This window comes from Gasterosteus aculeatus, chromosome 4 (genome assembly GCF_964276395.1).
Source record: "Gasterosteus aculeatus chromosome 4, fGasAcu3.hap1.1, whole genome shotgun sequence".
In the NCBI taxonomy this organism is placed as follows: Eukaryota; Metazoa; Chordata; class Actinopteri; order Perciformes; family Gasterosteidae; genus Gasterosteus; species Gasterosteus aculeatus.
Genome location: NC_135691.1, coordinates 11,909,983 through 11,935,768, shown reverse-complemented (window position 1 = coordinate 11,935,768; position 25,786 = coordinate 11,909,983). Strand labels below are relative to the sequence as shown.

At 45.2% G+C, this 25,786-nt stretch overlaps 3 protein-coding genes across 5 annotated transcripts; all 3 read left to right on the top strand.

Annotated features, from left to right (window-relative positions):
• Nucleotides 1-179: 179 nt before the first annotated feature.
• On the top strand, nt 180-5,222 carry slu7 (SLU7 homolog, splicing factor). The gene is made up of 15 exons (XM_040174838.2): nt 180-513; nt 751-907; nt 1,364-1,517; nt 1,605-1,685; nt 1,960-2,124; nt 2,275-2,340; nt 2,468-2,599; nt 2,769-2,866; nt 2,950-3,017; nt 3,496-3,635; nt 3,884-4,045; nt 4,128-4,229; nt 4,318-4,395; nt 4,519-4,641; nt 4,723-5,222. The coding sequence occupies exons 2-15, from the start codon at nt 759-761 to the stop codon at nt 4,900-4,902; spliced, it is 1,698 nt and encodes a 565-aa protein (XP_040030772.1). The 5' UTR covers nt 180-513; nt 751-758; the 3' UTR covers nt 4,903-5,222.
• A 348-nt stretch (nt 5,223-5,570) lies between these two features.
• Nucleotides 5,571-8,255, top strand: c1qtnf2 (C1q and TNF related 2). The gene is made up of 3 exons (XM_040175641.2): nt 5,571-5,766; nt 6,093-6,344; nt 6,844-8,255. Exons 1-3 carry the CDS (start codon nt 5,739-5,741, stop codon nt 7,482-7,484), a joined length of 921 nt encoding a protein of 306 aa, XP_040031575.2. The 5' UTR covers nt 5,571-5,738; the 3' UTR covers nt 7,485-8,255.
• Nucleotides 8,256-8,671: 416 nt separating this feature from the next.
• On the top strand, nt 8,672-23,934 carry ccnjl (cyclin J-like). 3 transcript variants are annotated; one of them, XM_078102242.1, is made up of 7 exons: nt 8,672-9,080; nt 9,427-9,579; nt 9,710-9,819; nt 12,483-12,693; nt 19,684-19,983; nt 20,119-20,278; nt 20,743-23,934. In XM_078102242.1, exons 3-7 carry the CDS (start codon nt 9,742-9,744, stop codon nt 21,263-21,265), a joined length of 1,272 nt encoding a protein of 423 aa, XP_077958368.1. In that variant the 5' UTR covers nt 8,672-9,080; nt 9,427-9,579; nt 9,710-9,741; the 3' UTR covers nt 21,266-23,934. The 3 variants fall into 3 exon arrangements, with proteins under 3 accessions (XP_077958368.1, XP_040029981.2, XP_077958367.1); XM_040174047.2 differs by having other exon boundaries at nt 8,675-9,080; nt 9,424-9,579; XM_078102241.1 differs by lacking the exon at nt 9,427-9,579 and having other exon boundaries at nt 8,730-9,080.
• Nucleotides 23,935-25,786: the final 1,852 nt, after the last annotated feature.

Below are 25,786 nucleotides of genomic sequence, written 5' to 3'. Positions count from 1 at the left end.
AGTTGAATTTGTTGATGCACATTACCACACTAATGTGAAATAAATTAGCACAGAGAAGAAGACAAACAGGAGCCTAGGCCAGTTTCGCGCAGGGCAGTTAATCTTGCAGGGCCAAGTGTGCTCGAGTCCCGATTCTACTGGTGTGAACGAGCATAAATTTCATAAGTGTTGCGAACTGAACACATGAACATAATCGTCATACCACACGGTTAGAACATGTACTGGTTACACAATACATCATGTAAACAGCGTTATCCGTGCGGTTGAGGCCTAGATTTAGGGCGAACAGCCGTGTCCGATAGACGTCGCTCTTTACGGCAGTGATGTTATCTTCACGATTTAAACACCGCAGAAGAAGAAATAGCGTGACGTAACTGCAAGTTGCTGTAAAATGGCGTCGCTCATGCGTTAGCCCAAAACATAACGAACAAGTTTAAACACAGCGCAAGCTACGGAGGAGACTATCGTTTATTTTCGGGATATTACGGCGTAACTTGTTGGATCCTAACAAAGGTAACAACGTGACTAGTTAAATGAATCCATTAGGGACCAAATGCTCCGCGTTGACGTCACTCTGCTGGTTAACGGCTAACGTTGGGCTCGCTATCGCTGCAGCTCCTGTATCGACTTTCATGGCGTTGATCTCGAATACGTTAGCGTGAGCATTAGCCAGAGGACGACGGGAAGTGGCGTTGAGGACACGCTTGTTTTTATGAAACACTTAAAGCAGATACTGTCCCTCTCCTGCAGGTTCGGCCATGGCGGAGGAGGCCACCGTCAGCGCGGAGGGGATTGTGGGCCTGGATGAGCCCAAGAAGATGACCAGGGAGGACTGGAGGAAGAAGAAGGAGCTGGAGGAGCAGAGGAAGCTGGGAAACGCTCCAGCTGAGGTGGACGAGGAGGGGAAGTAAGTTCACGTCTGCACCGGGAGGCTGCTGCTGGGGCTCATGCCTGGATATTTGACTAAAGACTGGATGGATAATGCTTTTCATTGGTTGTATACATCTTTAGATCTTATATAATCGGAATAACAAACATAACATGAAGTGCACATGAAGTGCTTCAAAACGATGCAAACATACAAGCCAGGGTCTGATATATATAGTATATGGATATATTTCCAGTTTACAGTATTTTTGACCCTCACATATTGAACTCTGGCATTAACGCCCACAAACCCTGGATTGTAACACAGTTTGTAACAAGTTTGTAATCTCCAAACTCGGCCTGAGAAAATCCTAACATTACTCTCTCAGACTAAGCCACAGAAGACACAAACAAGAGCTATGCCCCTTTTTATTGACATCATTTCAGTAAAACTACCATTAAATGAATAGTTGTGCTTCTCCCCTTTTCCCCCCAGAGACATAAACCCTCACATCCCACAGTACATTTCATCGGTGCCATGGTACATTGACCCATCCAAAAGGCCCACTCTAAAGCATCAGAGACCACAGGAGGAAGAAGAGGCGCCATACTCATCTGTGGGAGAGTGGTATAAGAGAGGAGTGCAAGAGGTGAGAATTTATCAATGCGATACGTTTGTGTAGTCCTTACAAATGCGCTTTAAAGTAATGCGCTCTTCTTTTTTTTCCACCACATAGACCTCTGTCAGCACAAAGTTCCGTAAGGGAGCGTGTGAGAACTGTGGTGCCATTACACACAAGAAGAAGGATTGCTTGGAGGTAAAATGCAACCCTTTCCACTTCCGGTAGAGAAGAAACTTCTTTCTTTTCTAATCTTGAGCATCAACGCTCTTGGTACGGACATTGTTGCCGGTGACAGAAATCTCGATATGTTGCCATAATGTCTATCATATCAGTCCCTCCTCTTGAACCTATATAAGAATGCCACACACCACTGGAAAGCTTAACATGCGCCAAACACAACTCTCAACAATTATTACACAGTTACAAAATATGAATTAATGTTAACCTGACGTTTACATTTGTCTCACAGCGACCCCGAAAAGTTGGGGCGAGGTACACGGGTAACGGTATCGCTCCAGATGAACACAGTCAGGTACATCTCGACTTGGACTATGATGGGAAGCGAGATCGCTGGAATGGGTACGACCCTGAGGAACACCAGCGCATCGTGGAGGAATACGCCAAAGTCGATCTTGTAAGCAAGTCTGGAATGTTTTTCTATTGGGTTTTTTGAGCCACAGGAAAACACGCTTCTATAATATAATCTCTCCCACTAATTACAACGGTGGTGTGTACTTTCCCATCACCACACAAATCACACTTTGTATTTATATCTGCCTCTCAGGCCAAAAGGACACTGAAAGCACAGAAGCTTCAGGATGAGTTGGCTTCTGGAAAACTGGATCAATCTGTAAGTGTTCGCTCCAGATCGTAATAAATATGAATTGCATTTTTGTCTAATTTAAGGAACACTTTTTGGACTCGTCTAGAAAACTTGCCTTTTAAAAAATATATATTTTTCATTAATTTCTCTGCAGGAGCGCGAACACGACAGCGAGGACGAGGACGAAGATAAATATGCGGATGACATCGACATGCCGGGTCAGAACTTCGACTCCAAGCGACGAATCACTGTTAGGAACCTGCGTATCAGAGAAGACACGGCCAAAGTAAGAGACGCCGCTCAGTTGCATAATACTGAACGCTTAGTTTACCTGGACTATGTTTGGTTGCTTCTAAGGTTCCCTGTGAAAGCTGTTGATCAAAGTGAGAGCTGATGTACTGTTACTAACTCACAGACTTCTAATAATCAGAATGTCTCATGTCGGTTTCTTACAGTACCTGAGAAACTTGGATCCAAATTCAGCATATTATGATCCAAAGACTCGCGCTATGAGAGAGAACCCGTACTCCAACACTGGCATGAACCCCGACGAGTGAGTTGTTGTTAGTGTATATCCTGATTTCCCAAACATTGGCTTACATATGAAGTCATTTAGTTAACCGTTTTGTCCGACAGGGTTGGGTATGCTGGAGACAATTTTGCTCGCTATAGCGGGGCAACCATCAACATGGCTCAAACGCAGTGTAAGTCACCACAATATTTCCCATCTCTCTTCCATCCATCACCCCCTCTAGTCTCAGTTTTGTAACTTTCACTACTGCAGCAATAATAGATTACAGTGTCTCTCTGGGTTATTGATACAACAGTGATGTAAAGGCACCCTCGGTGGCATCAAACCCCCTGCTGTAAAATTTAAAATGCGTTCCCTGAGCGGCACCTGCTGAATTATTTCTTTATCTATGTCGTGTATGCCGGTTCTTTCTCTGTAGTCAGCACCAGTAAAATCCAGCAAAATCACGAAATTAAAAAACGAACATTTAACAAATCTTGTGACATACTGCAACATTAGCGCTATTTATATGAAAGGTAAGCGGGATATCTATGGTGCAGCCTGCAATAACTAATTTTACAATGTTAAATCCTGTATTTACTAATCTCACATCCCCTCTCAAACTGGTACGGCAGCTTGTAAATAATTGCCAATTTGTCACCCTGTGACAGTGTTTGCCTGGGAGGCGTACGAGAGAGGCTCCGAGGTGCATCTGCAAGCCGACCCGACCAAGCTTGAGCTGCTCCATCGGTCCTTCAAAGTCAAGAAGGAGGACTTCAAAGAGAAACTGCGAGACGGCATTCTGGAGAAGGTGAGCCGGCTAACTGTCACTGGCACTAAGTAGAGAGAGTAACGGGGCATTGTAATTATTTGTGTTGATGAAGTGTTGTTTTTTTTAAATGGAAACCAACTAACTCTGTTTGGTAATGCGTTTGAGATGGAAATAATTGTATTAAACAATTTAAGATTCCTTTACTTGTGAATTGTGCTTTACTACCTTAAATCCCACTACAGTAGCTTTGGAGTATCGGGGCTCAAGCATTGATTCTGTGCTTTCAGTATGGAGGCGAAGAGCACTTGGATGCGCCGCCACGCGAGCTGCTCCTGGCCCAGACAGAAGACTACGTGGAGTACTCTCGGCACGGCGCCGTGCTGAAGGGACTGGAGAAGGCCGTGGCTCGCTCCAAGTATGAGGAGGACGTGATCATCAATAACCACACAGTAAGGACGGGAAAGCACATATCTGGCTATACCTTGGTCACATTTCCTTTTTGTTTTCTAAAAGCAATCTCTTGCGTTTCAGTGTATTTGGGGCTCCTACTGGATAGATGGCTTCTGGGGATACAAGTGTTGTCACTCCATGGTCAAACAGAGTTACTGCACCGGAGAGAGTGGAATTGGAATTGTAAGTAGCCGAGTGTTCAAAGACCAGCTGATACACGCAGGCTGTGTTTTGTCTCTTACGTTGTGTTTGTTTTCTCCGTCACCTGAAGAACAACTCTGAATGTGTTCCGTTTGACGAGGGATTGATGGAGCCACAGGAGGAAGAAGAGCACAAGACTCTGCTGGAAGTAAGTGACGCTGGAGAGTTAATATTGTCACAATTGCCTTTTAATCCTCACATGGGTGTTTTTTATTGTCAGTTTAAATGTGGATTGTAGATTGTTAATCTTGTCCATGTTTTAAATCCCCAGATGCATCAAGATAAGATGATGAAAGACAAGAAGAAGAAAAAGAAGAGCAGGAGGAACAAGAAACACAACTCTGAAGGCAGCGATTCAGAGGATGAAGAGAAGAAGAAGGAGAAGCTGAGAAAGGTTTTTAGTGCTCCTGAGAGCATCTGTTTGTATCTCTGGCTTGTTGGCGTGACTGACCTCCAACATGTGTCTTCCTCCCAGGCACTGGAAGCAGAGGACAAGCGGGTGAAGCACGTGGATGCAATAATGCAGGTGGAAGAGAGAAAGAGGCCGTACACCAGCCTGCAGGAAGTAAAGGCACCAACTGAGGAGGAGATGGAGGCCTTCCGCATGAAGCGCTGCCGAGCGGAAGATCCCATGGCGCCGTTCCTGGGACAGTGACCAGCTGAGGCCCCTGACGTCTCCTCAAGGAGTCTCTTACCAGAGCCGCTGCTCGGTGGGGGGGTGGGGACGTATTTCTGACTCTGCAAACTCTTTGGTTGCCACCGTGACAGAAATCGTGTACAATCTGCTGTCTTATTGTTTTGGATGCTACAGGTCGATGGACCGTAGCCCGATCTATGCTTTTGTTTGTACTTAAACAGGTCCGTCGGAAAAAATGAGGATTTTCCTAAACCCGGGAACCTCCCTCAGTCTCAATGTAATTACTTTTAGTGGGAAATATATTGTTTTTATAATAAAGGAGCTTGTTATCTCCAGTGGATCATCGTGTGTATCATTTGTTTTTTTTAAAGTTTTTTTCCATTGTAAAACTATTTGTTGTTGCTCATAGTGTCTCTTTGAAACCTGCCACACATAACCCATTTTCACTTTACATGGGTCCATTTGACGGTTTATTCGCCAGAGCTCTTAATTTCACCCAGCAGCTGGAATTGGTTTCTAGGTTTTACATCACCGCAATAAACACATCTGGTCAATATTAGAATGAAGCATTTGAAACAAACCTAAATGTCTGTCAAACAACACTTTTTTCCCCCCAGTTTTAGTTGGTGAACTATCGATGCGTCACCACTTCCGCTGCGGCTGCAATGATCTGAAGTCATGACATCACGGTGAAAGTATTTGCTGGCAGTGTGAAGGCCTACTTGCTAAACAGGGTGGATGTTCTGGACGATGACTCGCTCAGCTGCACGTTCTCTTCTCTTGAAGAAGGCTATTCCGCTCGGTTATGGGAACGTGATGTTTGTGCAGAAAACGGACTTGGTCAGAGCTGAATAATGTCCATGGGTCATAACTTCTCAACGGGTAAGTTCATACGGTCTGATACAAAGCCGGGGCAACAACATAACGTAAGCAGCATTCCTTGATTTAACTTGTGTAAAGTTATGTGTATCATATCTATTGTTAAGCACCGAGTGATGGCGTTGAACTGACCGCACCATTGAGACGGCAGAGGTTTTTTTATCTGATTCCAGCTGTAGACAGCATGCATGTACGCGGTCGCCACTCTGCACTTTCGTCATTTGAGCAGATTTGACGTTTTTAGTAAAACTCATCCGATTGCAAACTGACTCACAAAACCAAAACACATTTATTGTTGTAAGCATTGACTTTGCCTTACGGCTCCACAGTGGTCATCATGTTCCAGATGTTGGTGATGTTGCTCTCAGTTGTCCTCTCCCAAACAACATATTCCTCGTCAAAGAGAGGACGCAACATCACCGTCCTCTCCTCCCAGCTGGTCTGCAGTCTGCCGGGGGCACAGGGGCCCGACGGGAACCCCGGAGCCCCAGGGCCACCGGGGCCCATGGGCGCCATGGGGCCCCCAGGGAGGGATGGCCCGGACGGGAAGGACGGACTGAGGGGGCTAAAGGGAGATCACGGTATTTAGCAATTCGCAATGCCCACCCCAATCTTCGACAGGTCAAACGTTATACTTCACGTTGTCTTTTTGTAGAATTCCTGAGAATTACTTCTACTACAAAGACATGTTTAGGACGTCTGCTGCAGAGACTTCCAGGCTTATGCAGACACCAACTGTGAAACAAGACTAAATACAATCCATTTTCATTCAGGTCTGCTTCTATAACAAATGTTCACAGTATTTTTTTTTAAACATATTCGCGACCCCAAATATAAATAACTTCAGAATTTAAGAAAAGATACGGAGTTGGAGTTCAGCTCCATTGCTCCAACAAACGAATATGCCTGATGAATATTTTGATTCTTCAGAACAAATGTGAACTCTGTAGAAAGGAGGAATAACATCAATAAAGATCTTACCATCTATTTTATATCAATACACAAGAACCGGGAACTTAATTAAGGACTCTTTAGTAACTCAAAGTTAAAATCACAAGCATTGTGTCATCACTTCGTCAGGTGACCCGGGGAGGACAGGGAACCCAGGTAAGCCCGGTGTGAAAGGCCGCGAAGGTGTCATCGGCAAAGCCGGACCTCGAGGTCTAAAGGGACCGCGGGGGGCAGCAGGGGCGGCGGGACCACGAGGACGTCGAGGAGAACTGGGTGCCGTCGGCCCGCAAGGAGCTCCAGGGGGGTGCAACTGTGGCCGCGGGGCCCGATCGGCCTTCTCTGTGGCGTCGACCAAGAGCTACCCGAAGGAGCGGCTGCCCATCCGCTTCGGCCGGATTCTGCTGAACGAGGGCGATCACTACAACGCCAGCAGCGGCAAGTTCGTCTGCGCCGTCCCCGGCGTCTACTATTTCACATACGACATCACTCTGGCCAACAAACACCTGGCCATCGGGCTGGTGCACAACGGCCAGTACAAGATCAGGACGTTTGACGGTAACACGGGGAACCACGACGTGGCGTCTGGTTCCACCGTGCTCCACCTGCAGCAGTCCGACCAGGTGTGGCTGCAGATCTTCTACTCGGACCAGAACGGGCTCTTCTTTGACCCCTACTGGACGGACAGCACCTTCACCGGCTTTCTCATCTACGCCGACCAGGAGTATCTCGACGAGGCTGATGGAAAAGCTAATGCGCAGGATGATGGTTGATTCTGAGATCATTTTTCTTTTTTATATGAGTTTTTTGGTGGAATTCTCGTCAAAATGTTGTGAAGCCAGAGTCTGACACCAGGGGGCGCGAGAGAGGGACAGTCGTCCACTGCTGGCAATTGTTTGACATTCAAAAGCCCTGCTATCATTCGTTCGCAGGGTTAAAACGTAGATCCAATTAGAACCTTTATCGTTTCTCTGGTTTCTTCTTTATCTTACATGAGCTACAAGGCTGCAACGCAGAGCCTGCCGCAGAGTAAAAGTCAAACATCCAACAATGAACAAGATACATGTTTGGGTGGAGGGGGACTTTAAATAAGCCATCTCAGTAGATGGCTCAAATATTTCTAATTGCGTTGGATATTAATTATGGATATAGAAGCGCTGTCTGCAATTTATACAAATTGATTCAGTTTATTTTGATATTTATAACATTGGGATGGTTTATCATTTACAACTCTTCATTGTTACCTTACTGTGTGGTTGTTATTAGACTATCTCACCGTACCTGTATATAGGATTATGTCATCCGAATGCAAAAATTTGGAAAAGTTTACAATCAGATTATATATTATCAACTGTAGTTGAGTTGTCACAGACGCCTTCATCACATCTTTGAGTAATGCTTGTTTTGTGATAAGAGCAAATATGGCCTTGTTCTGTTTGATTTCATCAATAAATACACACCATAAAAGCATCCCACATGTAGAATACAATGCACCGTAGTTTGTGCACAAAATAAAATAAAATACAGCATTTGTTGAACCTGAATTTGTGTGGCTGCATCTACTTATTTTGATTATATATATATATATATATATATATATATATATATATTGGCTAATTTGTGTTTTGAAATATATTGGCTAATTTGTGTTTTGAAATCATTTAAAAGTAATTCCAATTACAAATAAAATGAATGCAATTTGCATTCAGTAACTCACCACATTCAAAGTAATGTGGCACAAAATCTGCCTGTGCAAAAAGATCGACTGGCTTAAAAAGAAAAGAGCTTCGGTATTCTTTTAAACCGTGGTGTCAACTACTCCTATTACCTATTTTCTTACAGGAGCTTAGTTCTAACGAAAATGTGATGTAAGTAAAATGAATCAGCCAAAATGATCCAATACTAAAATTAAGCCTATTAAATAATGTTTAGATGTAAAATAAAACGTCTTCTGTGGACATTTGAGGGTTTGTAGTTCTACTGGTGACCTCTGGGCCAAAAGGACTACAACCCCCAGGCGGCGGTAGGAGGGCCCTGCACGTCGCGTGCGGCCGAGCTCAACGTTACTTTGTTACAGCGGAGCTACCGGGGAGGAAAACACGGTGTCGCAAAAAAAAAAAAGAAAAAAAAGGAATTAAAAACGGTCTCGGAAAAAGTGCGCACAGTTTCGGGGAAAAACGACGCAACGCAGCGCCTGTTGCCTGGATTCGTCTGCGGCGGCTCGTTTAATGAACGGCGGACCCGAACGCTGTCGTTTGGCCGAGAAAACCGCGGTGTTTGTGAAAGTTGAGCCGGAGAGGAGTCCTGCGGGTCGGGATGTCGGACTGAGACAAAGGGGTCTGGAGGAGGAGGAGGGGGCTTTCCCGTCGGTGAGTGCGGCCACCGGGATTAAAAGTTCACCGGCTCGCCGCCGCGTCGGATAAACGACGGCGATGTTTAGTTGTTGTTTATTATTTTTTGTTTTTAAAGTGAAGGGGGGGGGGGGGGGGGGGTTGTTTCTCTCTCACGAGGCGGGCACTTAACTTGTAGCCTGACGGTCTCGTGGTGCCTTCGCGTTTTGAATGATAACCGTAAAGTGTGAGATTTGTTGGCTGTTTGTTGTCGGAAGCGAAAGAATAGTGTTGTCTTTAAAAAGCAAAGGCTGCCGTGATCCAAAGGAGCGACAGCGCGGTCGAGCGGGCATTTAACTGAAGACATTTAAATCTCCCCCAGCAGAGAAAATGGCCTATGCGGGGACAGAGACCTCTGCTGCGGGATTAGAAAGGTGATCGACCACCTAATCAAGAACCCCCGTGCGCCGGAACCGCCTGATTTGCGCACGCAGACACGTCGGATTAAAACCGTGTAATCCATTTAACGAGAACTTTTGTAAGCCCAACATCACCTTCTCTTGACTCAGTTATATATATATATATATATATATATATATATATATATATATATATATTAAAAGTGTTTTGAACTGTTGTTTGATTTGAGAGCTCGCGTGTCCCCGCAGGTGAAGCGCTCGATCCGTGGAGTCTCCTCTGGATGGGAAGGATGGAGAGGGAGCTGCAATGGTGGAAGGGACAGCTGGCCGCCGACATCCATCAGTCGCTGCGCATCAAGGTGAGCCGCCGCTGACCGGCCGCCGCGGTCTGCGGGCTTTTCTCCACAGTTACGATCCGCACGCGCTGGTTGAACAAATCTCGACACGCCGCTGCTCTCTGTAGGAAAATGAACCGACAGCGGATTGTTTTAAGGGGCAGACGAGACGCGTTGGCTTGAATTTATTTTGCTAGCCATCAAAACAAATTAGATGAAGTCAGAATGTAACTTGTGATTGTATTATGTGTGTGTTATTTTAAAATGGTGTATTTTAAGGACCAAACGATCAATCACAATATGATCACTATACATTTGTCTGCAATAAACTTTTTTTTGCACCATTTTAGAAGCCAAGCATTTGAGTAAATATATACATTTCTTTTTCTCACTTGAAATGGATTAATTGAGGAAATCAACTGGCAACTTTATTGATTCTGATAATTATTATCAGGTCTATAATATTAGGCATGTTATAGACCTCAAACTATATTGAAAGTCTGAAAGAGGGTCCTGTTGTATATTTAAACATGATTGAAATTAGATTACATGGAGGTTTTAAATCTGAGTGAAAATTGCTTAATTAACCGCAAAGCGTGATCATATTTCTTCCCATGTGTCACTTTAATGGAGACATCTGTCACTCGACTGGCATCTTTGGGCCGGGACTCTGTGCCAGTCTTGCGTTTAGGGAGATGAATGCGGATCAGGTTCTAGATATCAGGTGCCTGAATGCACCACAGATTGTATTGAGAAGTGCCGTGTGTGCAGTTGGGCATCAATTGTTTGAGTCTGTAAGTGATTCAACGTTTTACTCACGATCTGACTCCGAGTGAGACATCACTCAGAGTGTGCACGCAGAGCTGTAAACTAAACAGCACACCCTTCCCTCACATCCTATACGGGAGACCTAGTCGGTCTAATGTTAGGGCTGGTTGCCCTATATTATTATCTTTGTAAAATTTCAAAGCAACAAGCTCACTACCGTATATACATGCTGTGTCACAAAGTACACACGGTGGATTGAGAAAATGCTTGAGACTCTTAACGATTTGAGTCGATTGCTCCGTTTTGGGTCATTTCCCAGTTTTATCTCAGAAGTTCCTTTCAGACCATTTAAGAACAAAGGCTTGTTCTGAGCAGGCTTTACGCTTTACGATTAGATGCTCAAGATCTATTACAGGTTTAGATGTTGCTACGCTGCGGAAAGCACAGTTGCAATGGAAATTAGTGTTGTAGTAACTAAGTAAGTATCAAGGGCGCGTGTTAAAAGGCCCCCACACAGTGTGCAGATTTCCTGTGTGGCGCCCGCACCCCCACAGTGTCATCCTGCCGTAATGACGTTTGCTGCAGCCGTGATGCCCTGATGTGGGAGATAGCTGCGGTGTGTAGCATGTGGCAAATGATCAGACATGCAAATCAGGCGCAGGCAGCTGTGGAATCCTTAATTACGGTGCTGGTCCCCCCACAAAGGCACCTTCTCCAGCCCCCCCCCCCCCCCCCCCCCCCCCCCACACACACACCCTCCCAGGCCCCACCCGGAGGCCTTCCAGACTCCCAACAGCCCCCCACCCTTCTCATGCTGCCCTTGTACCCCCAGACAGACAGATGGAGCAGAGGCTGAAGCAGTGGGAGGAGAGTTTGGGGAGGCTTGGGTGGTAGGGTCGGTTGTGGTGGAGGAGGGGGGGGGGTGTACATGGTTTTGGGAGTGGGTACGCTTTATTTTTAGATTCCATTGAAGAGTCTGTCATTGTTGTCTTAGTTGAGCTCAAAATAAATCGTTGACTGTTTACAGAGCCGCACTAAACGTTGTGTTATTTTAAGGATTGTCTGACTGTAGCATGCGATTCGTTTGAAATCCGAAGCTCTAAAGCCACATTGCACCGTTTGAGCCACCCTGGACTCTCTGAACAGCCCCCGGCGCGATGGGCCTGTTTTCTGTGTACCTCCTCTCATCTAAGGCCCCTTGCGGTTTAAATCTAAGAAGATTAAACTACCAATCCAAAATCTCTTATTAAATCCAAATAAAAAAAACATGTATTTACTCCGATTCACAGAGAGCAATAACAGAAAGAAAATAAAAAACAATTTCACATAAGCAGCTTAAGTACATAGAAAGTATTTGCTCTGACTGGGAACATCCTGTTCTAACTGTTTGTTTGTTCTCTGAGGCGGGTTTTGAAAAATGGAGCCTTTTGCTCTTCTGTTTTTCTGTCGCTGATTGTAAAGATACCTGAGGCTGATTGAATGCTAATGCCCCCGAGTATCTATCTCCCACTTTGAAACACATGCAGCTAATTGAACATGAATAGGAGATGCGCTAGGGGTGAAGCCTAATCCTATCTAATAATCAACCGCTACTGGAGTACTGTGCCCCACCCACCCCACACACACACACACACACACACACACACACACACACACGACCATCCTCCATTACTCAGAGACCCTTGCGTTGACCCAAATTAGCTCCTCTTCTCTACAGGGGTGGTGAATTAAATTAAATTGAAATGAGGCTGAATCGTAATCAAGTATTTCTGATGGCAAATGGAGTTTACTCTTTGATTATTTCAGTCGCAGCAGTTGGACCCAGTCAGCAGGGGACATGCGTGTCTCACTATTATGCTTATATCCTTTTTTTTACACCCTCCTCTCCCCTGTGCCCCCCCCCCCCCCCCCCCCCCCAGGAGCTGAAGCTACCGGTCTACCGAGCTCACTCTCCACAGATTGGCATGCGGCGGTACTTTGCCGACCTCTTGGCCATCCTGAGCAATCGCTACCAGCTCTGTCCCACAGCGCGTCACCTCGCCGTCTACCTGCTGGACCTGTTCATGGACCACTACGACGTGGCCGTCAAGCAGCTCTACGTCATCGCCCTCTCGTGTCTGCTCCTGGCCAGTAAGTCCCACCTCGTCCCCTTAAAATCACCCGCACGGTTTTTAGCTTGTGCTCCCCCCCCTCCTCGCCATCGCTTTAATCTACAACTCTGTGTTCACCAGAGATACTTAACTCCGATTCGGTTGTGCGTTTCATCATGAAAAGCGTTGTAGCTACATGGCACACGAGTAAGGCTGTGGCCCTTTCTGCACGGACAGCACAAAGGTGAAAAACCGCCTGCAACAACGCTAATTTGATTCACGCTCCGTAGACCACAGGGCTATTTTCTGGCCAGCTCCACCTCCCAGACACATCTGATAGATTGCCTGCCTCAACAATTTGCTGCAGTGTGTTTTTGGAAAAGACGACGTGTCTTTGACCCTGGCGACACTAACATGTCCGGAGCTGCTGCTGTTACTTCAGATCAGATGTCAGGTCAAAATGTCCTCCACTCTCAGTTGCAATATGTTTTTTGATACGCTGGTTCCAGGGAGTTTGTTTATTTTCCTGTGTCACGCACACGAACCACGGAACGTGGATTGGTTAACAGAAATAAAAATATCACCGACCGTACACTTTAAATTGCTGTTTAACTGTGTAGTGCACATTTAAAGCAGTCACGTTAGTTTTTCTTCCCTACGCTAGCAGTACTGGTTGATTCTATTCTTTCCTTTTGTAGTAAACGTGTTTCTTTTCTGTGAAATGGGGAGTGGTGTGTTTTGTGTCAAGCAGGCATGTTAATCATTCCGCCCCGCTGATGCGCGGTGCAGGTTGTTTTGGTAGTTTAGAGTGTCGCTGGGTCGGTCTTGTGAATAACCACAGACTGTGAGCTTTTCTGTACATTAGTGCAGCCCTTGGCATCATGGGTAATTAGACTAATGTTGATGATGATGATGATGATGTGTGTGTGTGGGGGTGGAGGCACAGCGCACAGGGGCCATCTTTGCAATCAGAATGGTCTCTGTAGTGGGATGAATTTAAATATGACTTGAAAGAGCTTTCATTTTTTAGGCAATCTCATGAGAATCCAGGAATAGCCTTTGAGAGTTTTCTCATGGACAGATATAAATATTATCAAGCTGACCTGGACAGTGGTGCGTCTTCCATTCTCTAGTAGATGCATGTGCTTTTCTGTTGAACCTTTTGATTGTGGCTCTGTTAGTCGGGCTCCCTCCTCTCGGCTCTTCTGCCTCTGACTCCTCCAGGACTCCAGGGAGTTGCAGCCATGATTGATGAAGGCTTGAAAGGGTGTTTGATTCAAACTTGTCTTGGGTTTTTATGTGTCCTGAGTTGCTTTGGAATCTGGCCTAGTTATTGAACGGCCTCCCCAGGTCCCCGGCTTGCCTCTGACAGGCACATACATTGTCTTTCTTTAAAATGTTCCGGCTTCCGCGCTTCATTAATTAATCGCTAGGTCTTTTGTGCCTCTCCGCAGTCAATGCTTAATCCTGTTACTCAATTGTGTGAGTATTTTGTTGTCATGGATGAGCCGTGAGTGAGATTGTGGTCAGTAGTACAGTTTTATTGACTGTTGGGAGCTTATTCAAAGACCTCACCTCAATCCATAGAATCCAATTCCCTCGAGAAACCAGAATCCTGGGAAATTGAATGTCAATTTAGCTATTTATTATTTGAATGCACTGCAAATATCCACCAAAATCCTCCCTCTTCTACAAACCTAAGTTTCTATTGTGTTACATTCCATTGAGTCCTGTAGTGATGACATCAGTCTTCCTGGCAGATCTCGCTCCCTGAAGTCAGAGCTCTGCTTATCACAATTGTTATGTTAAATGGAGCCATTGTCTCATCTACAATACAACGTCAATGTTTCACTCTCATATATATATATATATATATATATATATATATATAAAGTTTTTTCTTTGACTCGTGATTGTAATTGTTTAGTGATAAGTGTTTTTCTGCACCACGTTATTTTTTAAACTGGATTAAATGTATTTTGATAAAGGGCCTGTTAACAACAACAAAAAGAGCATCCGTTGGATCGCACAAGCAGCTCAGTCATATTGACTACACGCTGCTCTTAAGATTGGCCTCGGAGCCCGTGGGTGGGGAGGAACTGTGTGCTGAGGGGCACCTGCCATATGCTCTCCGAGTCAGGCCTCAAACAAAAGCTCGTGAATGTAAGCAGGACAGGCAGCCAGACCCTTTGCAGAGAGGGGGAGGGGAGCTGAGGCTGCCGGGCCGTGTGGTTGTCTGTGTGTGTGGTTGTGTGTGTGTGTGTGTGTGTGTGTGTGTGTGTGTGTGTGTGTGTGTGTGTGTGTGTGTGTGTGTGTGTGTGTGTGTGTGTGTGTGTGTGTGTGTGTTAAGAGATTCGCTGTAAGCTAACATGGCTAAACGAGGAGACAGTCGCTGTGGCAACCTTGCGACGAACCTATATATTATTTCGTGATGGTGTAATTAAGATTCACGTTGGATTTGTTCCGTTAGAGGTTTTTCCCCTGTGAAGAGGCGGGTCTTTACCGCCACACAGCCGTCTAACCGCCCGGCTCTGGTGGTGTCCGTTTACCTTTTGGCTGCTGGCTCCATTTCCTCCTTGTTGACTCACCTTGTCAGGGACAAGCAGAGCAAGCGGCCTGGGACAGGGCGGCCAGTAACAGCAGGCCCACATCCCGGGGAGAGGGGGGGGGGTTGGGAAACAAGTGGAGCGGTTCTACAAAGGCAGGTCGGCTGCTGATGTTAAACAGGGTAGAAAGAGAGAGGTGGCGGCCTGCGAAATGTAAATGTTACAACTGAACCACCCAGCAGGGAAATTTATATTAATAGAGACCTGCCCCCTCTTTATCCTCTCGCAAAGGTTTGACAATAATTTTGGTTGAGCTATTGGCTTTAAATCCTTTTAATTTTAAATTAAATAAATCCTGTCTAGATGGGTTTGAAAAAGTCATTTTAACCAACGGAGCAATGACTTTTATGTTCATATGAGCTCTTGTGTGTAATTGTTTGACACACACTACAATACTAATGTGAAGTCATTCCCGTTTTGCTATGTCGTCTTAATGCCTGAGGCACCACACAAACTCACACACACATGAATACGCAGAGCCGGGTTTCTACGGTTCCCCTCGGTCACCCAGGCATTAGCATCAGGGGTCAAAGGTTGGCCCTGGTCTACATTGTGAGAGTTGCCGGGGCCAGAGGTGGCAACATGGAGACTCTGTGACCGATTTCACACTCCCAATGAAAGATGAACCAGCAAATAAAAGGAAAATTCCTGCTCGGCTGTCAGGTCGAGGAGAAATGAAATTCGACATTATGGAAGGAAATCGAGATGGCCTTTAGTGTTTTTTCCACTTTAAGGATCATCGTGTAGAATTTAGCGCATTGTGGAATCACCTTGGATTAAGAACAGTTGTTTGAGTCGGCTTTGTGAGCCATTTTTACATCTACTTGGGGAGAGAAGTGCTCTTCTCTTGGTCCTCCACTTGAAGGTGACTGTAACTTCACCAATAGATTGCAGTTAAAATACACGCTACTTCTTTCACTCTTCAAGCAAGATCGCATCATAGCATTAAATGTCAACAGTAGGTTACAAACAAAAATTCTACATTCATAAAATACATCAATTTATTTTCTTTAACATTGAAATAATTTGTGCCATTTAGCTATTTATTTATTTTTTAAATTAAATTTACCTCCGTTTTGTAGTCTCAAAATATCTCCCTTGTTAGTTTTCCAATGAGAACGTTTCCCCGCAAATTGAGCCACTGGCTCAGTGGTTCGGCATACTAATTACAACCATGTCAAAGTATAAAATGTATTGACTTGTGGTCACCTTATATTTCTAAAAACGTTAAATGTGTTTTGGGGGCAATTAAGATCGACTATAATGGCATGTGTGCAACAGAAGGAGGGTTTGTCTCCGTGTGGGAATACAGCTCTCAGGTTTCTAACAGCCCGTATCACTCTAGCCCCCACCCCCACCCCCACCTCCACGTCTTACCAAAACGGCATACCTGGAAGGAGGCCCTGCGTCCCAACCTCACCCCTCCCTCACCCCTGACCTCTAGCTTCACCCTGTTAGCCTTTACCTTTTCTCATCATCATCACCATCACCCGCGGGTCCCATCAGAAAGGCCGAGGGCCCTGAAGTTCAGTCTACGAAAACAGTTGTGTCAATAAAGAAAAGGCTGTTTTCTTCTTCTTCGGCGCCTCTCGTCCCTGCTCACTGATTCAGTCGCCTGCATTCCAGGTAGGCTGAACTCACAGGAGAGGAATGCACGTCTCTCTCCGCGCGCTGACAGCGTTATCTCTGTGTTGATGCCACAGGGTGTCGTAAGAAGATGACAAACTGTTCCAGTTAATCACTGATGATGGTTTTGATGAATGGGTTTTGAGATGGTTTCAGATTGTTGAATAGTATTATTTTGTCTATTGGTACTGGACCGTCTTGGAAACGAGATGAGACGATTAGTAGGGTAGTTGATCCCTAGAAAATCTGCGTCAGGTTTGACTATTTCATGATAGTTCGTTTCTTCCCTAATTAGCAATTTAATCTGAGGTTGGCTTGTTCTGGGGAACTGGAGGTTTTTTTTGCTGCAGCGCTCTGCTGGTCCCCTGCTGTGCCAACTCATTGAAATGAATGAGAACACTGTTTTGTCATACCGGCTGTGACGCACCCGGCAGCCCGACGGGTTTGTGGCCCTTATCAAACTGTACACTCCTTGGTCCTTCTGCATAGCCTTCCCTTTTGGTTTGTTTGTTTTAAGCTTGTTGGTGCATCCCGTGTCTCTCGGTGGTAAACCAGAGGAGTAATCACTCAGTACAAAGAGGAGATTGTCTGTCTCTCTCTCTCTCTCTCTCTGAGATCAAAGAGGCTGGGGTTGTGTGGGGATGGGGGGGGGCATCGATGGCTCTTTATGGCGCTGTCTGTGTGGACGTAGCGGTCTAGCAGCAGACGGAGCCCCCGGTCCGGAGGATACGAGGGTAAGAGAATGGAGCGAGGACTGGGCTGTGTAATCACCCCGTGTTTCCCAGCGCTTCCTGTTCTGCTGGAGAGATCCCATTATTGCCTCTCTGCTAATTACCCCTCGGGCTTGTTGGGCTGCAGATTCCCCGCACCCCTCCCTTAATACTCTTTCAGTCATTCCCGCTCTCTTCCTCGCTCCCGCCCTGCTTTATGGTGGGGGGTAAAAGTCACACTTTGGTAGGAAGACGCCCCTCATGCTGAGGTAGATGAGGTCTTCATGAAAGGAGCTGCAGACGATTGTTGCTTAGAGTATCCAATGCATTTGCTGTTGACTACAGCCAGGAAAAGAGTCAATAAAGCCCCTGTTTTTAAAGTTTAGTTGCCATGGTTTCAGCTTGGATTCCACAGAAGGGTGGTATTCCTGACTGGATGCATCTTTTCTCGAAGCAAATACATAGTTTTGTAATCCGACTCTATAATGCAAAGTAAGTGGCACTTACCCAGCAGGCTGTAGTGTGGATGCATTTGATGGTGTATTTCTATTCATTGGCCCAACTTTAGTGCTGTATTTTTGTAATCAGATGTGTATATACCGTGAGAAGTAATTATTTCTTATAAACATTTGGACTCATGCTTTCCTCAAATGACTGCAGCACTGGACCAATGTTTGTAAAGCCAATTTATTGATCAGTACCAGCGTATTGCCGATAAACCAGTATTGTCGTACACCTTGTCTGATAAATAACACAAAGTAGCCACATAGATATAACAAAGATATGTTTTAGCTAATTACTTATGCCAATACAAAAAAGTCCACTCAATGTACATATTAAGAATGAACTTCCCTTAATTCACATTAAACAGAACATATACATTGAAGAAAAGGTTTATAATGCACGACAATGTAGGTTTGATATGAATCTTTTAATGAGTTGATTGATGTACTATTAATCCGTACTGTTTAATTCATCATCTGGTTAAACACCAGCCTCTATTTGTGTTCAGAGTTAAGCAAGTGTTAAATGATCTGCTTCCGACAACATTTTCATAAACCATTTGTATTCAAAATTGCTGAATGCTAAATTGGAGTACTTAAAATGATTGTCAAGTGTTTTAACCTGAAACACCCATGAAGAGCCGAGCAGCAATATTCCGTGTCCCTCAAAATCTACCGCGAGTCCCCACGTTGTCCGTTGTCCTTAAAGCTGTGCAGCTCAGGGACCCTCCTCAAAGGAAATTGAGTATCAAAGTAACCTGACACCTCCTCGCCCTCATTCTTTAAATTTGAGCAGAGGAGGCCTGTTGGATCCTTGGATTAAAGGCAGAGTGCCCCCTCTCCATTGGTCACACAGACCCCTGAGGGCTCAGTGCTGTTGCCATGGAAAGGAGGGTGTCTTTGGATTGGGAGGGGGGCTTAGTGAGATTCCGCTGTAATGTCTGTTATGGAGTGAGTGAGGGGCACACAAATATCAGGGATCGTCCAAACTGTTGGGCTGGTCTAATCCACACTAAGTGCCCCTCACTCTGCAAGCCAGTAGGGATGCTTCCTTGTGAGTGTAGCTTAGTTTTATAGCCAGATGTTCAGTAATAGTCCGCTTAATAGCTAATGCTTTGCAGGCACTTGTTGGGTTTGGTGGAAGCTGAAGCAAGGCTCTTTATAGCTGACCACAAACCCGCTCCATGTGGCTAAAGACGATCATGTTATTGTGTTACTGAGAGGAAGCGATGATCCATCATCTCCACCCCACCAGACTTTTTCTGTCAAAATTCGATTAGCCGTCTAATTTTTTTTTAACATAAGTATTAGTGAATTCAACCTCTGACTGATTTCTAAAGTATTATCTTGCCAGTAAATCATCTGTAACACGTATTTTCATTATTCGTTACCCACAGTCCAAAGAAAGCCAGGTCTCCACAGCTTTCGTTTTTAAAAGACTTAAAACTGTGAACTGGAATGTCGGCTCAATAAATTAAAATTATTATCTAACTTGCAGACGGATTTTCGCTGTGACACGCAAACTGTGTTCACTGCACGCCGCACTCTTCGGTGACCTCACCGCATCTCCTGCCTTTCTTTCCAGGTAAATTTGAAGAAAAGGAAGACCGGGTTCCCAAACTGGAGCAGCTGAACTCTTTGGGCTTCATGTGCAGCCTTAACCTGGTTCTCAACAAGAAGGATCTGATCAAAATGGAGCTCCTGCTGCTGGAGACATTTGGCTGGAATCTGTGCATGCCCACTCCGGCCCACTTCATTGACTACTACCTCCACGCGTCGGTGCAGGAGGGCGACCTGTACAACGGCTGGCCGCTCTCGTCCCTCTCAAAGACCAAGGCCTTCATGGACAAATACACTCACTACTTCCTGGAGGTCTCACTGCAAGGTGGGTGAAGGGGAAGAATGTGGACCCGACGTTCGCTTGGTTTGTTTCAAAGGAGACCAATGAGGTTTTTAAACCAGCTGGTGTGGAAAGTTTGATTGTATTTGATTGTAAGTCCTTGTCTCCGGGTTTTTCTAGACCACGCCTTCCTCAGTTTCCGCCCGTCCCAGGTTGCAGCTGCGTGTGTGGCGGCGTCTCGTATTTGCCTTCAGATTTCCCCGAGCTGGACGGCTGCTCTGCATCTACTGACGGGCTACACCTGGGACCACCTCACCCAGTGCATCGAGCTCATGCTGCTGTAAGGGACACACACACACACACACACACACACACACACACACACAGGTAGAGGAAAGGGTCTTAACAGGAACCTGTCGTAGTGTAGTGGGCTGCTCAAGGTGTCATTGAGGCGCTTATTTCTATCGGTTGCCATGGTTTTTATATGATGGCTGTTGCTTGGACCAGAAGAGTCGTTTAGTGTGTGTGTGTGTCATCTGACAAAGCTCCTCCATCTCATAATCCTAGCTGATGCGTTGTAATTTAACCTATGTAATTAAGTTTAGCATTATCGCTCTGTCCTTTTTATTTGTGCATCTGTGTAAATGTTTTTACATAAATCACAATAATTCTTCCATCCATGAGCAGCAACCCAGTTTGCTTTCAACCTGCAATGCAATGATGATGTTTACTCTAATTAGATTGTCTGCATATTAGTTGATTAATTTATCATATATATTTTTTGTGTACCTTTCCTCTCCACAGTGCTCACGACAATGACGTTAAGGAGGCCAATAAGACCAAATCCACTCCTCCTCACCGGTCCTCCTCTCTGCAGTCCCACTCCCAGACCCCTCACCTGTCTCCAATGTCGGTCATCCAGAGACCAGCCTCCTCCTCCTCCTCCTCCTCCACCTCGTCCACGCCACAGCTGCTCTTTCAGCCAGACGCCTTCCCACACCTTTCTCAGCATTCCCCTTCCCTGTCCCAGCTGGCGGCGCTGGCGGACTCTCAGGCGTTGGGGTCCGTGGTGAACGTGTCTCAGGACTTCCTTCAGAGCCACAGGATGGGTCTCCTCGCTGGGTCCATGACTCCCGGCAGCGGGTTCCCCTCCTACCCGAGCTTGACCTCGGGCCTCCAGCCGGGGGCTCGCGCGCTGCCGCTCCCCGGCCCCATCTCCGTGCAGATGGCGCTCGCTGGAGAGCCACGCCACTGTCTGAGCATGGCCTACAGCGGGGGGTACCTGGGCGCCCATCACACCTTCACAGCCGGCTGCTTTGACAGGTGACGCCAGGAGACGGAGAGGGAGCCCAGACCCCCGCGGGAGTGCACTGCAATGCTCCCGACCCAATTCCCCACCCCGAACTATCCCTTTACCGACCTCCTCTCTCTCTCCGTCAGCTCCGCAGCGCCTTCGGCTCGCCCGACTCCCCCGTCCCTCACGCAGAGACGCCTCAAACGCAAGCAGAGGTCCAAAGGCAAGGCGGACCCGGTGGAAGTGATCACCCTGACGTGACAAATGTTCCACCACCGTAAAATACACCGCGGCAACTGCGAAAAAATGTATTTGCCGTGTCGTGAACTGATTTTATAGATCTGTGTTATTATGAGACTGTCATCACTGTGAATGAGATGAAAGCGGCAGTGTGATCGAACACCCACCTCATTCAGTGCCTGTTCTCAGTCATGTGATAGCTGAGCCAATTTTAGAAGTGCACAGAATGCAAAGTATCTGCGATGAAGATATCTTGCTGCTTGTCATTTAAAAACATTTTTTTTTTTTTGAAATGTAAAAATGGGCAGGTTTTTTCTCCCTGTGCCGCCCGCTGAGAGAAAGAAGAAGGAAACACTGTTTATGTCTGCGAACATTGATCTAACTCGTGTAGTCTGGGTTGGAGCTAAACGGCAGCTCTGGGAATTCCTCACCGCATAAGCCCTCAGAAGGGATGAAGAAGTCATTACTTTGAGCACAGCAGGTGAAGTCCGCAGCTGTTTTCTTTTTTGTTTTCCCCCCTCTGTCCTCGTCATCTCTTCCCTTCCATCTCCAAAGTCGAGCCTTGTGGCGGAGCCGTCTCACACTTGGGTGAAATGTGTCACTCCAGCAGCTGCAGGCTTTGTCCTACTAAAGTTTTAATTTCAGCGTCTCCGGCGCCACTCAAAGAATTTACCACAAACTGGACCAGCGCGGCGAAGGAGGCGTGGGTGGTGTTGGTGTACTGTACATATAAATTGCTGCTGCCTTCTTATGAACTGTTGGTTCTCTGTCTGTGTTAATGTCTCCAATGTTTACATGAACCACTAAGTATCAGGGACTTGAACAAGATTACTTGAATATGATGCCATTGAAACATGCCATAGCTTTTATTTATGATGACTCATTTATTTTTTTCCCCATTTCACTTTTGTTTGATATAGTGTAGCTTTTTATACAAACTAGAAAAACACCATTGCTTTATAGTTTCCTTTGTACCCGTCTAAAGAAGCTGTTTATTGAGGCTCAGGTTTCACGGTTGAAACTAGCAGCCTTTGCATTATACTGTGCTATTATGCTTTAACGTGGATGCCATTACAGCGTCTGTTGGGGGGGGCGGCAGCATAGTCCCCTTCCTCATCACTGGACTATACTGACGAGTCAATAACTGAATGCACAAAACCGCCGGCCTGTAACCCGTTGGAACCACTGCGTGCTCACTGGTTCCACACATCTGTGGGTAGTCGACGGTAATTGCTTCCCAGATCCCCAATCTTCCCGCTTCCTGTTAATGTGTAAACACATCCAGATTCCCAGCAACCTTCACGAGGGTTGTCCATTGGTTACCATGGCGATACCTCCCAATAACCAAAATAAAATGTTGTGATCTTGTTGACTGAATTAAGGATGAAACTGGATAACTTCCAGTACTTCTTAATGTGTACATTGATTTCAAAGTTCATTGTTTTGTCCAAAAAAGAGAAAATACTCTAAAATGACAGTTCTAAGTCCCAAAGCTAAATAGTGATGTATAATCTATCACGTGATGAAGAAAGCCTCAGATTCTGGAACCAGAGAATTAGGGGCATTTTGTAACTAATTGATCAATCTTTCTTTTTATTTGTCCTACTAATCCATGCAGCCCTACTGTGGCCCCCAAATACTGAGATGGTGTTGACGGGTTTCTGACCCGGACACGGCCCATGTCATGCCGTGTTCTCCGCAGTTATAAACCTTAAACTCACAGTAACATGTGCTTTGCTCAGCTGACACTACATGAAGCCTTCGGAAACTGCACCTCTCAGACTATTATAATCCAGATGTTTGCATCGTTTGGCCCCCACCGAAAATAACTTTATCTGGACTGAGATACTAATGCCTTCTTTTTAACTTTTTATGTATAGTTTTGTGACATTTTTTTACATTCCTAATTTTCTTTGTATTTTAGTTAAACGCTTTTTGTGATTCTCCTCATTGCCGTTGGTGTGAACTAGATTTTTTTTGTTTTATAGAGTTCAACAGCGTTTCCTCACCGAGGTGTCAACGGTGCAATATGTTGTTTCCTCGGTTTAAACTGACCACAGCCATCACTGTCTCGTGTTCACCACTGGTTCACCTTTTGTAACTTATTTGTTGATGATTGTGTGATTGGACCTGCTCTTGCTTGATCTCCTCCAGAGAGCAGTGGGCTCTGAACACAATTACTATGTTGCATATTGCAGCCACCTCCTCCTGAGTGATCGATAATACTGAATGCTTTTGTCTTTTTGCTCGAGAAGATGCTTTTAAAAAAATTTTTCCCTCCAGTGAACGGTGCTCATGTCACTCGCACCAAAACAACACTTGTCTTTCGTGATAGTAAAACAAAAAAACACAACTTCCAATTTATATTTTTGTATTTTGTACCAATTTGTAGTCTTGGTCATGATTGAAGGAACTCTTTTATCACAATGTGCCACAGAAAAATAAATACACAAGTGAACTGAGTTTGTGAGGGCTGTGTTTCTTCACCAGAGGGTCTGCAGCTTTTAGGGAAGTGACGGTTTCCGCCGCATTGCTTCGATTGGTTGGGAGGGAAGACAATGCAGCAGCTCCAGCTGTGACCGCATGCTGTCGATGCAACACATCATTCAGTCTCAATAAACCACACCAAAGCAGCGGGGAACTGTAACCAAATACATTTGCATTTATTCAAGCTCAGTTAAAGAGAAAACAACTCCAGTGTTCCCATTTTCTTCCATTTACGTTTCCGACTAATGTCAGAAGAGAGAATGTTAAATTCTTTGCTGTAATACGTTTGACTCACTTTTAAGCTCAAATTTAACTCCCAAGAAAGGTTAATAAGATTATTAAACCTAACTTCACCTGAGCAAGCTATAAAAATGAGCTATTGTACATTTTATTTTTTTACTTATATATTTTTCTTATAACTTCTTTTACTAAAGTTTTGAATGCAACACATGTACTTGTGTTGGTATTGTTGTTGCGCTGCATTGCAACTTTTACTGAACTCAAAGATGTTCCTACGTCCACCGCTGACTGAAGCGCGCACTTTGCGTTTTGAGGTCAAATCCAAAACAAATAATTGAATCTGTCATTCCCTCGCTCGTGGGAACAACGGGTGGAATGATGTATCCAGGAGCAGCACTCATTTCCAACTGCATACAAAGTCACGTTATTCAGTATTTGAGAAACCAGCTCAGCGGCTCCTCTGTCCCTTGACTTCGCCCCCACAGATCTGTCAGAGCTTCCTATGTGTTGTGGCATTGTGATGAATCCATTGGGTGATGAGGCCCTCTGACACACGAGACATTATGTCCCGATGTGACGCTCGCCATGTCTCTGGTGTTGGACGCAGGGCTGTCCAGGGGATTTCAGAGCCGCAGCACAACCGCCATAACGCTTAATCACATCAGCTCACAGCTCGGTAATGAGCGTTGGCACAGAGGTTAAAGAGTATTAGACACAATATTTTCATTATTTGTGTGTTTTTAACGTCTGGTTAAAAGTGTTCTGTTAAGATTGAAGAGAAGTTTCCAACATCTCTTGTGTTTAGTGGCCTATCGGTAAGCAGAGGTGGGGGGGCGCAGACCAGTCAGTTGGATACACATGGGGGGGACTCGGTAAATCTGCTGTAGTTTACGATCCAACTTTTAATAAACAAGCGCTTACATGGTGTAAATTCCTAAATTGATCTGTGTTTAATCTGGGACCTGAAAGTCTTCAGAATGCATAAAGATGCAGCAGAGGAGGGGGTTAAATCCCCCCCACACACACACTTTGGCCTGAGACCCTCTCGCAGGTTTATCCGGCCCCACTTGAACATAGTTTTCTTACATCTACTTAAGTGAAGTGTGTCTGGGATCCTTTGTTCAACTGTGAACACGCTAAAGTAAATATTAGAGAAACTCATCTTGTGCTCACAAGGTAACTGTTAATGAATGCAACATGTTAATGGTGCACTAAATATTACTACCATCTAAATGAACCCTTTGTGTTGCTATAAATAGACCATTATTAATTATCATAAATGGGTTGAAGTTTTTAATGGTTAATCTGTTTTAATTGCTTTCAAAGTTCTTGCTGTTGTTTTGATGGTGTTGTTTAATTCTTAATTAAACTAATCATTTTCCTTCATCATTTTAGAAGTCAGGGATTTGAAAGAAAAGGTAGAAACAGGCCACTGAGTTTCACTTTAAAAAATATCCCGTCTCTTTAATGAAAGCTTTATAGCTCAAAAGAACTGGCTTACATCCCCTCTTCTGTCCAACGTGTTCTTTGATCAGCAAGTTCTCCACGTTGTCTGTTTTTTAATGGTGAAATGCAGCATGTCGAATG

What these genes read in the sequence shown, in the direction of transcription:
- slu7 (XM_040174838.2), top strand. Translation starts at nt 759, where the DNA reads ATGGCGGAGGAGGCCACCGTCAGCGCGGAGGGGATTGTGGGCCTGGAT. An exon ending in AGAAGAAGGATTGCTTGGAG is followed by an intron (nt 1,686 to 1,959) that starts GTAAAATGCAAC and finishes TTTGTCTCACAG; the next exon opens with CGACCCCGAAAAGTTGGGGC. An exon ending in GAGAGAGTGGAATTGGAATT is followed by an intron (nt 4,230 to 4,317) that starts GTAAGTAGCCGA and finishes CGTCACCTGAAG; the next exon opens with AACAACTCTGAATGTGTTCC.
- ccnjl (XM_078102242.1), top strand. Translation starts at nt 9,742, where the DNA reads ATGGGAAGGATGGAGAGGGAGCTGCAATGGTGGAAGGGACAGCTGGCC. An exon ending in CTCGTGTCTGCTCCTGGCCA is followed by an intron (nt 12,694 to 19,683) that starts GTAAGTCCCACC and finishes CTTTCTTTCCAG; the next exon opens with GTAAATTTGAAGAAAAGGAA. An exon ending in CCTGGAGGTCTCACTGCAAG is followed by an intron (nt 19,984 to 20,118) that starts GTGGGTGAAGGG and finishes GGGTTTTTCTAG; the next exon opens with ACCACGCCTTCCTCAGTTTC.
- c1qtnf2 (XM_040175641.2), top strand. Translation starts at nt 5,739, where the DNA reads ATGTCCATGGGTCATAACTTCTCAACGG. An exon ending in GGGTCATAACTTCTCAACGG is followed by an intron (nt 5,767 to 6,092) that starts GTAAGTTCATAC and finishes ACGGCTCCACAG; the next exon opens with TGGTCATCATGTTCCAGATG. An exon ending in GGGGCTAAAGGGAGATCACG is followed by an intron (nt 6,345 to 6,843) that starts GTATTTAGCAAT and finishes TCACTTCGTCAG; the next exon opens with GTGACCCGGGGAGGACAGGG.